The following is a 14,181-nucleotide window of genomic DNA, read 5'->3' as shown; positions in this document are numbered from 1 at the left end:
GACCACAAGTACGTACGAATCTAGATGTCTGGAACTGGAATAAATCACTTTATTGACGATTATTTTTCTTACTCCAGGGTGGTCTGGTGTTAGGGCTGCTGGATGTGGAGCAATCAAGGAGCCATGCGACACCATATTACGGGCCTCTTCGGTATGGATTCGCTGGATCCGGCTCCGGCTGACACGAGCACTATACTAGCTGAAATCTGTTTCTCTGTCTCATCTCGCTCACTCTCACTAACACAAATGGAGCAGCAGGAGCCAAAAATTTTGGCTTCTCCGGCTCCCGCCGGCTGTCTGAGAGGGAGAGGAAAGAGAGAATTTGAGCTCCCATAAACAGAACTGATACAGTAAATTGGCAGTGGGAGCTGGGCATGTTCGCTTGAATTTACCGGCCAGAATCTACAATATTTTTCTTTAACAAAGAATTAACTTTAATCGATTTTAATACAAGCCGAACCGAAGCTAGCGAGATCCCTCCCAAACGGACCCTAAGTAATTAGAAGTCAAATTCCAACCCAACCAAACAGGTTATCCCGAGAAACTTACTCTGTACTTGCATCCCGGGACAACATCTCCAATCTCCATCACCGCCTCTCGCTGCTCTCTTGCTGCAATTCACCTGCTCTTTACAACGCCACAATTCCAGCAAGGCCTTGCGTGGCACAAGTGGTAGCGCCTTTTCCCTCAAGCTGCACTACGTGTTAGCTGCCTGGACAGTGGCCGCCGCTGGCTCGTAAAGATGGCAACGGACCCGATACCCGACGGTTATTTGATCCATTAGGGAACTGGGATGGGATCATATCTTTACCCGTGGGCATCTAAATGGGCAAAAATCCATCCTAACGGGTATAACGGGTATGGGTATGTTCCCTATTTACCCGTACCTGTTACCCGTTGGGGAACCCGACTATTTGAGCTGTCATGTGAGTATTAAGCCCAAAGAAGCTCAACATAGGTATTTTGATCCAAATCTGAACAATCATATATATAGTTTGTGTGTTCTAGGAACCCTAGTTCAATTTTTCCTTACCATCTCTGCCAGCAGCACAAGCACGCCTGTCTCACGAGCGCTCGTGCCCCTCGTTTCCTCAATTCGGTCTCTCTGCCACCTTTGCTCGTCCTCCTCGCAACCTCGCTCTTTCTTCTCGGCACCTCCGAGACTCCGACACTTATACCCAGGTGAAGAAGAAACGTCTCCGATTGCAAAGCTGCGACCCCAAGTGTCCTTGTTTATCGGGTATGCAGTACCCGTCGGGTATCTGTTACCCGACCGATGCCCGACGAGTACGAGGATGGACAAGAATTTATACCTGAGACAGTTAACGGGGACGAGAACATGAACATAATGAATTCTCTATAGCAGAAAAAAAACGTTCCGACGATACCCGATGGGTACATCCCATTGGCATCCTTACTGGCTCGCTGTGCTGAGTCGGAGGGGCGGGCAAAGCGCCGGAAATGATTAGGAAAACCACGAGGACCGCCGTTTTTTCCACAAACCCCAGCGCAGGTCATCTTTATTTACTCGTACATCGGTTTCCAATCACAGGATGCTTCCACCCTGCTTCCCTTCCCTCCTCCCCGCCCCTCCTTCCCTCCCTATATCTATGTGCTTGCTCCTCGCACCAGCATACATACCTCTTCACCTACCTTCTCTCTTTCGGTCTCTCCTGGCAACTGGCATTGGTCTAGTGACCAGTGGTGTGGGCGTGGCTAGTTATAGCTTTGCTGTCAGGGATTGGCAGTTGCATGGACGGGCTGACGGACGAGCAGAGGCTCGCGTTCCAGGAGGCCTTCTCGCTCTTTGACAAGAACGGCGACGGTATTATCATTACCTCTCCTCTGGTCTTCTCTCAGACTCTCACCATGGCTTAGCTTGCTTTTGATTTGAGTTGGTGCTTGTTCTTGAGATTGTTTCTTTTGGTTTCCCTAGCTCGGTTAGACTTGTAGTTGCTGGGTTTTGGAAGCAATGCTACTCTTCTGCATGTGGGTAGCCTTATACAGTATGTCCAATCCAGTGCTGTTCACAGTTCGTGATTGATAAGATATTAACCATGTTGGGCAGAATTTTTATTGCATCCCTATACTTGAGGCCCGGCCTTTTTTTTAGAAAAAAGGAGAAAATTTGTCAATAGAGAGCAAGGGGCTCTAACCTGAATGGCTGAATCATCAGATGGTTTGGAGTTGTTGTTTTTTAATGTACTGTTCTCGTGTAACTTTGTGTGCTGTCAACTGTCAAGCAATAGCGTTCAAGAAAGCAATAGATGGACCACCGTATTTTGCGGCGAGATGCTTCCTTGAAAGTTCTTTTAGCTATGTAGTAGTGGTGACAGAAATGTGTTGTATTACTACTAACTCTTTTAGCTTACTTTAGTCAAAGAACCTTTTTTGGTTGTGACAAAAAAAAGGTTTACTACTGGCTCAGTTTTGCTTTCCAGAAGGGTCTTAAATCTTTCCTGTGAGTTATCCGCCTGATTCCTTTAGGGAAAGTTGAAGTAATCCTCGTCACGTCTTTGGAAACTATATTTTGTGATGCTTGTGGTTGAAGTGTTGATATTATGGGTCATTTGCTTTATGATCACCACATAGCTAAGTAGCCAATCATACTCTAGCTTTAATTTGGACATCTCTATCCCAGTCAAAAGTTCTGACCAAGCTTTTCACTTGTCGTCTCGCATTGGACTCCTGATCCTACGCTTGGATTTGCTCTGAGACCTGTGTGCGTGCAATCACAGGCTTTTCTTTTCTATGAGCAGTTGACAAGTGGAATGTAACTTTGCCATGTGTAGGATGCATCACCATGGAAGAGCTGGCTGCAGTGACTCGCTCCCTTGGTCTCGATCCGAGCGATCAGGAGCTCAATGACATGATGAGCGAGGTTGATACGGATGGCAATGGGATCATAGATTTCCAGGAGTTCTTAAGCCTCATTGCCCGGAAGATGAAGGTGAATTTCTCATTTGCCTATTACGAATACTTCAAAATTATCTCTATCTGAAAGTTGACAACACCTGCTTGCAGGATGGCGATGGCGATGAAGAGCTCAAGGAGGCCTTTGAGGTCCTGGACAAAGACCAGAATGGCTTTATCTCCCCAATTGAGGTGATCTCTTTGTGCCTCAGCAAGTTCAGATCATGCTGTTTTCATTCGTTCTTACTTGTTCGTGTTGGTGTGTGAAGCTGAGGACAGTGATGACCAATCTTGGGGAGAAGATGACCGATGAGGAGGTTGAGCAGATGATCAGGGAAGCAGACACCGATGGTGACGGGCAGGTGAATTATGATGAGTTTGTGCTTATGATGAAGAATGCTGAGCGGAAAATATCTGGGTGAAGGGCGCAATGTGAAACTAGTCGTCCTCTTGATCGGATTCTTCTGTCACAAATCTAGTACTGTAAATTGCAGTTGTGTGCTCAGTATTATGATTGTGTTATTCGAAGTGTTGTATACCTCTGTAACGAGGCTAGCTTGCCGTGTGTAACGTTTTGCTCTGTTTCAGACTAGACTGTTAACTATGTAACATTAATTTTAGATTTCTAGAATTTCCACAGATACCCATGTTCGTTGGTTCTTGAAGTTATGTTAAGAATCTATGTGGTCTTTTCCGGTCATTTTGACGTTCAGCCATTTTATTTCTTCTGAATCATGAATATTCCCTCTTTGTTACTGCCATCTAACTGTCTAAGGCAATGTTTGGATACCCTCCGATTATAATAATCGAATTATATAATCAAACTTTTTTATCCAAATAAGATTGTTATATGATAGATTATTATAATCAAAACTCTTAATTACCATAATCCCGTAATCTAGATGAGACCATGTTATATGGGATTATGGATGCTAAAAGTCCAACTTGCTTCCCAACTGACTGTTCAACTTGCCAAACTATAAAGAATAATGTAAGAATTTCTCACTTTAACCAACCATAATCAATTGACCTAAACACTCTAAATATTGTAATCCATTATTCTGATTATAATAATTCTATGCATAATCCAAATTATAATAATCCAACTGTGATTCAAACAAGCTCTTGCAAATATTGAATTCAATACCAAATGTGAAGTCATCCCTAAAAGGTTGCGGCTTCCAAAAGATCCAAACCATGAGGACATGAGGTTTAAGCCAATAACTTATGCTCGATAAAAGTATAAAAAAATTGATGCTTAAAGAGAACTAGTGATAAAACAGTTCATCATTACGAGCCTGAACGGCAGAAGACAGCTTTTTAATTAATCACCACAATGTATATGTACAATCTGGCAGATACATAGCCTGTCCTTATTGACACCAAACATTTGATGTGCTCCAGTGCATGTGCAACACTGCCAGCAGATAGGGCACACCACACACCAGTTACAAAGCACACATTAACGTCTGAACCAAGCCCAGTGCTTTTAAGTCTTACAGCCAGTATACAATCATATAACATCGGTTCTATGTCGCAAAGAACCGCTTGCGTTGATATAGTAGGATTTCCTTATCTGAAGCACTTTCCAGATTTTAGGCTGCAACTGGTTCACGCAGCTTGCTGCTGCCCTCAGATGGCACCAAGCTGTCATAGTATTCGACGAGTACTTTCCAGCCACCCGGGCACATAAAACCATCTGGGGGATTCTCGCGGTTCTTGGCAAGAGTGCGCATCTGAATAAGGCATGATTTGTTAGGGTTTGGCTACAAAGGATTGGTGCTGAAATTTACAACATCCTAGCAACTGTGAAAACTTACCTTTGTGCCAGAGATGAAGAGGAAATCATCTTTCCTTGATGGATCGAAGAAATCCATTTTCTTTTGCTTTGTGTCATATGCAGCCACCTGATCCAAAATAAGAGCCAAGAAACATGTCAATAAAACAGAAAAACAATAAATGTTTCTATTTTCTTGTTAATTAAATGACGTACATGGGATCAAGATTGACATGTGTGATGTGAAGAAAAATGTTAATTCACAATATGTTGTTCTTTACTTACTGCATATGCATGAAAGGAAGAAATCTGGTCAGGAAGGATGACATACCTTGAAAGGAAGGATGTTGAGCCTCTCAAGGCCAGGAGCCATGCTCAAAACCTTCTTTCCGTGATCTGCATCATAGAGGTCCCTTTTCTCCGTGGGGTGGCTCATACCAGCAGGATCCCTTCCAACAATATAGAAATTTGCACCAGCATTAATACGAGCCTTAGCATGCCACTGCACCTCAGTTGGCCCAGCATAATGCATTGGAGAGGGGAAGATCGCAACGACAGTTGATTCTGGGTTGAGGACACCTTCCTCAAGAACCTAGTAGAAATCATCAGTGTTAGAATGGTACAAGAATCAGAACTTGAACATAGGCTAGTGAACCCATCAAATCACCTGTTTCATTACAGGAAAAGACATCACTCAATTTGTACTGGAGTTTAAAGTAATTGTTGTACTACAATCTAAGTGATGTTCTGGAATTTAGATAAACTTTGGCTACACTTTTCGGGAAGATTAGGCATATTTCTCAGTGCTAACAGCTATTCCCATCCAAACATAATATCTCAAATTCTTGGACATTATTGCTGCTATTGACAACAAAATTGTTCAATGCTGACATGGCAGTTTCCATCAAAACAAGATGTTTAGTTCAAGGACATAGCTGCTACTACAGATTAAACAGGAACTCAATTATTGGGAATTTGAGATTAAAGTAAAGAGTAGAATTACCGCAGTTGAATACCTTCTCATGTTGCTTCATTCTCCAACTAAGAGGCACGTCATCTGCTTTTGTGAATCCTCCCAGTGGATGGAGCAGAAGAACAGGGTTTTTATAACCCATCTCAAGGAGGCGTTTGCGTGTGTCGGTCATAAGCAGAGCATGCCCATTGTGTACAGGATTGCGAAGCTGAAAGGCAAATACCGCATCAGCATTGCGCCTGGCAAACTCTTCACGCAGCTGTGCTGGAGACAGGCGATACTGATCTAGACCATCATTATACTTGATTGGTTCTATAACCTCCAGGTCCCCACCAATCAACCAGTCACCAGCATTGGTAATTGCCTCCTCGACGTAAGGTAACCCAGGAGCAGTTGTCCCCCATGTCCTTGCTATTCTTTCTTCCTTATTATGCTTATAGATCTCGATGCTGCAAAAGAGAGGAAAGAGTGTTAGGTTTGCTAAGATCGTGGTGTTGTATCTCTCGCTTCCTCTTAATGAAAGACGTGCTCAGACACATTCATGAAGAAGAGAAAAGAGTGTTACAGCAGGGAGTGAAAAAAACTGACACTCACTTGTGTCATGTCAACAGGCTATGCAATACATTTAAGAAGAACAATAACATCATTATTTTCATTAGCAATCAGATAAGTATCTACAACAAAGCATGTGTTTTCCTTGTGACTTGAGATTACAGAGTCACAGAGACGTACATGGTTGACGTTATTATGTCACCATAGTACCATACACATTTGATAACTACACCTGTAAAACCGACATTCTATTCCCCTCTTTTCTTTTCCAATGATTCAACACCTTTAGTAGTTTGTGACCAAGGATGAAATAAAATTATTAGCGTGACATGTGAGGATATTATCACGCAACACTTTTAAATGAACATACCTATAATACTGGGACGCGGCGAAAATGTGAAACACAATATTATTATTAGCGTGACATGTAAGGATATTACCAAGTGACACTTTTCAATGAATATACCTATAATAATGGGACGCGGTGAAAATGTGAAACACAATATCTACTAGCGGAAGTGATCTAAGTTTTAGAATAATATAGCAAGTCCGAGGTCCGAGGTCCGAGGTCGAGGGTATGTCTACTGGCCTACAACAACTGCGACTTGGCTGATAACGACCGTATACAAATATCTTGATATAGTATGGCGCTACTTCTCACTGTAATAGTAGAACTGACAAAAGAGGAAACCGCATCCTATAAAAAATATGTTGACGTCAAGATGGTTCTAATTGATAGAAATTTCACCTTAGAACAGTAAGCTCTACATTGGTAACAGAATCAGTGCTAACATAGTAACATTATGGAAGGCACCTACACATTGTGGAGGGTCAAGCTCTGCACCTGATGAAAGAGGGAAGACATGTACGTTTTGAATCCATGTCTGTTTGTAGCTAAAGAGGTTATTCATGAACCTAATTAGCCAGAAGTACAGGCTCACAATTCCAAACCCAGCTGGCAACTAGCAGCAATTAAGTCTTTTGTGCAACCATAAGATCCTAACATGTTCTATTCGATCATCTTCAGTTACCAATGCATATAGAGGAACAGCGACAGGACAAAGAAACAAACAACAAAGGGGAAATCTGTTTGTCTTACTCGCTGAGGACGGCGATGGGGCGGTCGCGTTCGTCGACGAGCGCGACGCGCGTGGCGCCGTCGGCCTGGATGGTCCTTCGCTGTGCGTCCCCGACGGAGAGCACGATGGGGACGGACATGTTGACCATCCTGCCATCCTGGCCGCGGATGGCATTAAAATGAAGTGTTTGGAGGAACTCATCCTCGCGCATGAACCCTTGCAGCGGGCTCGCCCACCCTTCGCTGAGGACGTGGACCCATTCCTTGTCGACGCGGCTCAGGCGCAGGCGGTGCGGCAGCTCCGCCGCCTCCCGCCGCAGCGCCGCGCGCCGCCCGCCCTCCTCGGGCGCCACCAGGTCAACCAGCCGCCCGCCGTCGGGCTCGATCAGGCTGGCGCGGCACCGCACCCCGCGGCGCTGCGCCACCGCCGCGGCCTCGGCGGTTCCCGCCTTCACGCCCACCCGCACACCCACCTTGGCGCTACCCACCGACGCAACGGACACCCGCGCCGGCGCAACCGCCACGGCGCGGTCGCGGCCGGGCTGCGCGGCGAGCTGCGAGAACCCCGCGAGGAAAGCGGCCTGCGTCGCCATGGGCAAGGTGGGAGGGCTGCTGCTGCTGCTCGATTCGGCTCGGCCGGTGGCGCGCCTCGTCCACCTCTGCCCCTTCCACCTCACGGCGTGGTCTCCTCTTTATATAGCGGGTGCGTTTTGTTTGGTTTTGTAAATTGGCGACCACCACCGGACCTTCGCAGTGGCTGCGTGGGTGATTTGATTAGGAAAAGGCAAAGAGGGGAGGCGGGTGTGCGCGAACCTGGATGGCATTGCGGGACGGAAGGCCATGGGCGCGGTGAACATAGTCTGCGGAGCGGGGAACGTGGGGGCAGGGTTAATGGGGGTCGATGAGGATGGACCATGCCTGCTTGGCTTTTGATGTTTTGTTTAGGATGGTGAGCAGGTTGGATTTGGACTGCTGTTAGTGTGTGTGATGACACCTTTCCAACGTCCGAGCCTATGTGTCTTTGGTGGTGAGGGATTCTCTACGGAGGATAGGTCTGTGGCACACTGGTTATCATAGCTATCGTTGATGAATTGAGAAAAAGATCAAAAATGATCTGGGTGAAGTTTTCCCTGTGCAAAGGTTAGCAAGGAGTTGGATGTATTTCTGAATTTCACATACCTTGTTTGTATGTATTTCTCTCCTTATTACAAAAAAATACTAGTGAGCCTGTTCGGCTGGGCTTATACGATCGTGGATTATAAGTTGGAACAGTATTTTTCTCTTACACCAAACCAGCTAAACTAGCCAGTAGTAAATAATCCATGATCATTTACGACGAAACGAACAGGCTGAGTATCTCTGAACGAAAAGTTCAGCTTTTCTTTTTTATACTTCGACTCTTATTTGTTAAAATCAGTTTCAACCTTTACTCTAAAGCATCACAAATGTACCTACAGGGTTCGAGGGTGCAAACAATTCAGGTTCCATTCCATTCTGTTGTCTCGTAGTTTGTAGCATCTTTGAATTCTAGTTGCCTTGTTACTGTAGTATCGCTGGTTATGTTTTTTTACTTCTCGTTTAACGCTCTCTTTGTTTCAAATTATAAGTCGTTTTAACTTTTTTAGTTCATCAATTTTGTTATTTATCAAGACATATTATTTATCTATATGTATTATAAAATGAATGTACCAAAAAGTTAAAACGACTTATAATTTGGAACGGAGTCTTGTTTTCCTTAAAAAAAGTCGGTTCTCACTGTCACATATTGTACAAATATCATTTTATGATTTGTCAGTGAATCCGTGATCTTCAGCCTCCTATCCTTTTAAATGGTGTGATGCTTAGTTCAAAATGTACTAATGTATGAAAATAGCACTCCTATGTTTCATGAAACAAAACAACAAGCTGAGATGAATCGTACCTCCACGTAGAGGATCCTCCATGCCCTTTAAGTTATTGGCAGCCTTTTCCACCTTTCTCAGCACGATTTCTTCGGTGGGTACTTGTTAACAAAGTCTTCATTCACTTGCAAAGGTATTCCCTCCGTTCAAATTTATAATACGTTTTGGTTTTCAAGGTATATTAATTTTACTGTATGTTTAAATATAGTGTATATCTAAATATATAACAAAAATAATATATTTAGAAATATTAAAACAGCTTATGATTTAGAACAAAGAGTATAGTGTAGGACGTGAGAGATATACGTCGATCACATATAAGAATTATATGGATAGTCTGGCAAACTTATTTGTGCTCAAGTTTTCTTGTCTAGGGGATTGACGCAAGGTGATGAATGAATAAAATAGCTGATTTTTTATGAGGGGTGATCTAAATAATGATAGTAGTGGCCGGGGAGACTTTTTCTCACCTTAGTTAAGCTAGGCGTAGACAAACCTTTGGCTAGGATTGTGAATGTTTCGGTGGGGGCTGGGAAACGAGAGGAATTTTGTGTGAAGTATATGAGAAGATCTCTAGGTTTTGTGCTCTCTAGATCTTGTTCGTACCTAACCTATTTGTTACCTTTCACTTTGTGCATGTTTTGTATGACACTTACTTTTCTAGATTAGTTTAGAGTAGCTGATAGACTTGATTCTAAGTTGTTAAACTCTCATATGCTCTAACTTACCTTTTTAACTCTCGTGTGCTCTGACGAAGAAGAGGTTTTTTTAAAGGATGGTGGGCCTCTTCTTCAGAGCTAGAGCGTGTGCTGCTTCAAGGGCAGTTTGGCTTTTTTTTTTTTTGAAAAGCGCCACCTTGGACGCGGCCATCTTGGAGGCTCAATTTTTTTTACAATTTAGTCTCTTTTTTTTTGAAGAAAATTTATGTTTGGCACCCTGGAGACGTAAACTCATCTTTGGACCCTTGGGGTCGGCGCCAGGACTCATGGCGCCGAGATAACACGTCTCAGCGCCACAGATCTTGGCTCCGTGATGCCTGGCCGAGCACAGCAAGGCATCCTAGGTGGTGTTGACGTGGCTAGTACCTCGGCGCCAGAATACATAGCGCCGAGCATGGATTCTAAACCCACGGCCAAGTTTCCTTTGCTGAGGCTGCTCTCATTACTTTCTCCCTCCTCTCGGTTTCTTGCTCTCCCTAACCCGTACAATCTCTTAAATCGACGAATTTGACCTTGGATACTTGGATTTGATCCATATATCTTCGCGAGCAAGGTATCCTCTCTCCCCTTATTATTTTTACGCATTGATTTGGTATATTTTATGTCTATTTTGCAACCCTAGGTACATCCATACTTAAAGTGCATTACATGACAACACAATGCAAAGTCTAAGATTAGACAACATTGTTCATGAATAAACCATACAACTAGCAAGTCATGAAGACTACTGAGTGCAACGAGGCCACTTTTCCTTTCTCTCGGCATTGGGATTCTCCTCCATCGCTGCCTTCGCTCAGAGCGCACGCTCAAGCTTCCTCTCCCTCTGCTCCCTGTACGAAGCAACACACCTCATTTCCTCCTCTTTCTTATACTCCTTTTCTAGAGCCTCCTCTCTGCGTCTCTTCTCCATCATCTCCTTGTCTTTTGCCTTCTATCGTAACAGTTCTGCATCCACTCCTTGTCTTTCGACTTGATCTCAGTGTCGATCCACTGCTCAAAATCATAGAGCGGTGGAGGGGTCTGCAACAAATGCAATTGTTATAAAATAAATAAATCATGCAAGACTTCATTTTACACAAAATAAATACTCCCCCATTCCTTAATATAAGCCATATAGTTTTTAGCACCAATGTTAACGCACGGCTTAAGGAAGGATGTGAGACCGAGGAAAAAAAAAGGAAAATCAGGCCATCTTCTCTCTCCCAATCAGATTGCTTCATAAATCTAAGGGATTGGTTGGGACATGTGCTATGTACGGTGGGAAAGTTTCCAAATTAATCGGTGTGGGAGCTGATACGTACGTATATTTTGGAATTTTCTTTAGAAATCTATATGGCTTATATTAAGGAACGGAGGGAGTATTAAACAACATGAATTTCTCACCATCTTGTTAATGCGGCGTTGAAGTGTAGGCTCAAACGTAAAATTGGCACACATCCAATACCTCTGCCTATACGTGTCGTCTTCATCGGACTTGGCTGCCTTGCAAGGATCGCCGCAAAAGCGCATGTGTACTGGAACACCACTAGGTAGAGGCAACGGGTCGAAGACATTTCCGGTCATCCGACCATAACTACAATTGAACTAAATTTGTTCTAAGAACCGAAAGCAATGAACATTAAACTCTAAACTTAGGGTTTTCTATTTGTTGCACATAAATGAAAACATAATATAACACGATGATAAAAGATTACCTTGGCTTACTAGCTTTACCATGCCTTGACATCCTACCGTTACATAATACAAAAAATAAAAAATCACTTCAAACATTAGGTAATAACGTATCTAGGGTTGCAAAATAGACGTAATATATACCAAATCAATGCGTAAAAAATGATAAGGGGAGAGAGGATACTTTGCTCGCGAAGATATATGGATCAAATCCAAGTATCCAAGGTCAAATTCATCGATTCAAGAGATTGGACGGGTTAGGGAGAGCAAGAAACCGAGAGGGAGGAGGAAGGAATAAGAGCAGCCTCGGCAAGGGAAACTTGACCGTGGGTTTAGAATCCATGCTCGGCGCTAGAATATATGGCGTCGAACTCGGCGCCAAGATCTGTGGTGCCGACCTCGGCGCCATGTATTCTGGAGCCGAGGTACCGGCCACGTCAACACCACCTAGGATGCCCTGCTGTGCTCGGCCAGGCACCTCGGAGCCAAGATTTGTGGCGCCGAGACGTGTTACCTCGGCGCCAACCCTCAGGGTTCAAAGATGAGTTTACATCTCTTATGAGGTCAAACATAAATTTTCTTAAAAAGAGATCAAATTATAAAAAATTGGGTATCGGAGGCCACGTGCAGTGCGTGGTTCGAACCCGTCGGCTGCTTCCCACCCTTGGGAGCTAGCCACTGGACCATTGGTCCGTCCGCAATTTGGCCTTGTTTTTTTAGATAAAGGATAAAATATTCGGCTTCATCTATCCAATGATAGAATCAGGCTAATTATTACAAACTCCAGACGCGTTCACAAAGTACGGTTGCAGACAAAACCACCAGTCTCGCAACTAACAGAACAAGTAAAAAGTTCTTGACTAAACAAAACCAACATGTCTTTGTGAAAGCCATCCATTAGAACCAAATAATTGTAGAGCCGACTTCTCAAGGTGTTGAGCCACAGAGATCATTTGATTTTTTAGATCTTCATGCCGCTGCAAGTTGGCCCATTGACGTAGCCAGTGTGTCCCTCGGAATAGTACCTGCAAAAGAAATCTGGGTTTGCATTTGTCAAAAACTACCTCATTCCTTGTTAGCCATATTGCCCACAGTAGTGCTGCAGCTGCTGTTAATAACAATGTGTTATACTTTTTGTTACCCAATTTAGACCAATTAACAAACAGATCATCTATGTTCGTGGGAGGTGAAATTCCAAAAAGAATATGTATAGAGCGCCACAAAAATTTGGCATAAAAGCAATCAAAAAAGAGATGGTGAATTGACTATGAGAAATAGCAGAAACAACACGACTTGTCTCCAGCCCAATTTCTCCTAACTAAATTATCTTTGGTTAGAATCACTCCTCTTTTTAAATACCATATGAAAACTTTTAGTTTCATGGGGAGCTTCATTTGCCAAATATTTTATGATACTCTCACCCCATTGTTAATTAATGCAGCATACATAGACTTGACTGTAAAAAATCTAGAAGCCTTGAAGCCCTATACAAACACATCCCTTTCCTGTAGTAAATTAATTTGTTGTAAAGAAGCAGCTATTCTATTCTAGTTTAATAAGTTCACACCCACCAAATTTCTACGAAAAGAGATATTTAGTTCGGGGGAACTCAAAACTGTAGTAATAGTGTCCTGTTTTCTTCTTACAATATTAAACCCAAAATTTCTACGAAAAGAGATATTTAGTTCGGGGGAAATTTATCCTTGAGAGGTTTATTGCCCAGCCAAATATCAACCCAAAATCTAGTCTGTGACCCATCTTTGACATTAAAATGTCCTAACTTCAAGAAAGTATCTTTAATATTCATGAGGCTTTTCCAGAAATGCGAGTCCTTTGGTTTTTTTTCACAACTTCCTAGTGTCTTATTCTTAATATACTTATTTCTTAATGACTCTTGCCATAATCCGTCTTCATTTAATAACTTAAACAACCACTTACTAAGCAAACATTTGTTTTGGACCTCTAAATTTTGTATCCCAAGACCTCCCTGGTTCTTAGGCTGACACATAATTTTCCATTTGACTAATCTATACTTCCTTTTATGATGGTCATTTTGCCAATAGAAACGAGACCTGAAACAATCAATTGTTTCTAATACTCCTTTCGGTAATTCGAAAAAAGACATCATAAATATCAGTAAGCTAGACATCACCGAATTTATAAGGACTAATCGACCACCGATTGTTAGCAGTTTACCTTTCCACCCACTAAGTCTTTTCTCAATCCTCTCTTCGATGCTCTTCCAGTCTTTATTATATAATTTCCTAAAATGCATAGGTAGCCCCAGGTAGCGAAATGGGTATTTACCAATGGCACATCCGAACAGCTGCGAATAAAACTCTTCGTGATCTTTAGCTTTTCCAAAACAAAAGATTTCACTTTTGTGGAAGTTTATCTTTAAGCCAGATAGTTGTTCAAATGTACTTAGCAACAATTTCATATTAACTGCCTTTTCAACATCGTGGCTCATGAAGATCACCGTGTCATCCGCATACTGAAGGATGGACAAACCATCTTGAATAAGATGGGGATAACCCCTTCTATCTGCCCTGCCTCCTTTGCTCTGGCAATTAGTATGGCCAACATATCAACCACTA

The 14,181-nt window shown here is 42.9% G+C and overlaps 2 protein-coding genes across 2 annotated transcripts; one reads left to right on the top strand and one right to left on the bottom strand.

Moving 5' to 3' along the window:
* Positions 1-1,603: 1,603 nt before the first annotated feature.
* LOC136518753 (calmodulin-like protein 4) lies at positions 1,604-3,645 on the top strand. Its single transcript, XM_066512444.1, has 4 exons — positions 1,604-1,825; positions 2,793-2,950; positions 3,025-3,105; positions 3,183-3,645. Exons 1-4 carry the CDS (start codon positions 1,753-1,755, stop codon positions 3,333-3,335), a joined length of 465 nt encoding a protein of 154 aa, XP_066368541.1. The 5' UTR covers positions 1,604-1,752; the 3' UTR covers positions 3,336-3,645.
* Positions 3,646-4,203: 558 nt separating this feature from the next.
* Positions 4,204-8,178, bottom strand: LOC136518742 (ATP-sulfurylase 3, chloroplastic-like). Its single transcript, XM_066512434.1, has 5 exons — positions 7,315-8,178; positions 5,707-6,112; positions 5,022-5,282; positions 4,734-4,820; positions 4,204-4,649 (listed from the first exon to the last, which is right to left on the bottom strand). Exons 1-5 carry the CDS (start codon positions 7,884-7,886, stop codon positions 4,509-4,511), a joined length of 1,467 nt encoding a protein of 488 aa, XP_066368531.1. The 5' UTR covers positions 7,887-8,178; the 3' UTR covers positions 4,204-4,508.
* Positions 8,179-14,181: the final 6,003 nt, after the last annotated feature.

This window comes from Miscanthus floridulus, chromosome 2 (genome assembly GCF_019320115.1).
Source record: "Miscanthus floridulus cultivar M001 chromosome 2, ASM1932011v1, whole genome shotgun sequence".
Classification (NCBI taxonomy): domain Eukaryota; kingdom Viridiplantae; phylum Streptophyta; class Magnoliopsida; order Poales; family Poaceae; genus Miscanthus; species Miscanthus floridulus.
This window is presented reverse-complemented; position numbering and strand designations above follow the sequence as displayed.

Excerpts from the sequence above, each read along its gene's own strand:
- LOC136518753 (XM_066512444.1), top strand. The coding sequence starts at position 1,753 with ATGGACGGGCTGACGGACGAGCAGAGGCTCGCGTTCCAGGAGGCCTTC. Across the intron at positions 1,826-2,792 it reads CTTTGACAAGAACGGCGACG|GATGCATCACCATGGAAGAG; the intron begins GTATTATCATTA and ends TGCCATGTGTAG. Across the intron at positions 3,106-3,182 it reads GCTTTATCTCCCCAATTGAG|CTGAGGACAGTGATGACCAA; the intron begins GTGATCTCTTTG and ends TGGTGTGTGAAG.
- LOC136518742 (XM_066512434.1), bottom strand. The coding sequence starts at position 7,886 with ATGGCGACGCAGGCCGCTTTCCTCGCGGGGTTCTCGCAGCTCGCCGCG. Across the intron at positions 5,283-5,706 it reads GAATGAAGCAACATGAGAAG|GTTCTTGAGGAAGGTGTCCT; the intron begins GTATTCAACTGC and ends GATTTCTACTAG. Across the intron at positions 4,650-4,733 it reads TCTTCATCTCTGGCACAAAG|ATGCGCACTCTTGCCAAGAA; the intron begins GTAAGTTTTCAC and ends TGCCTTATTCAG.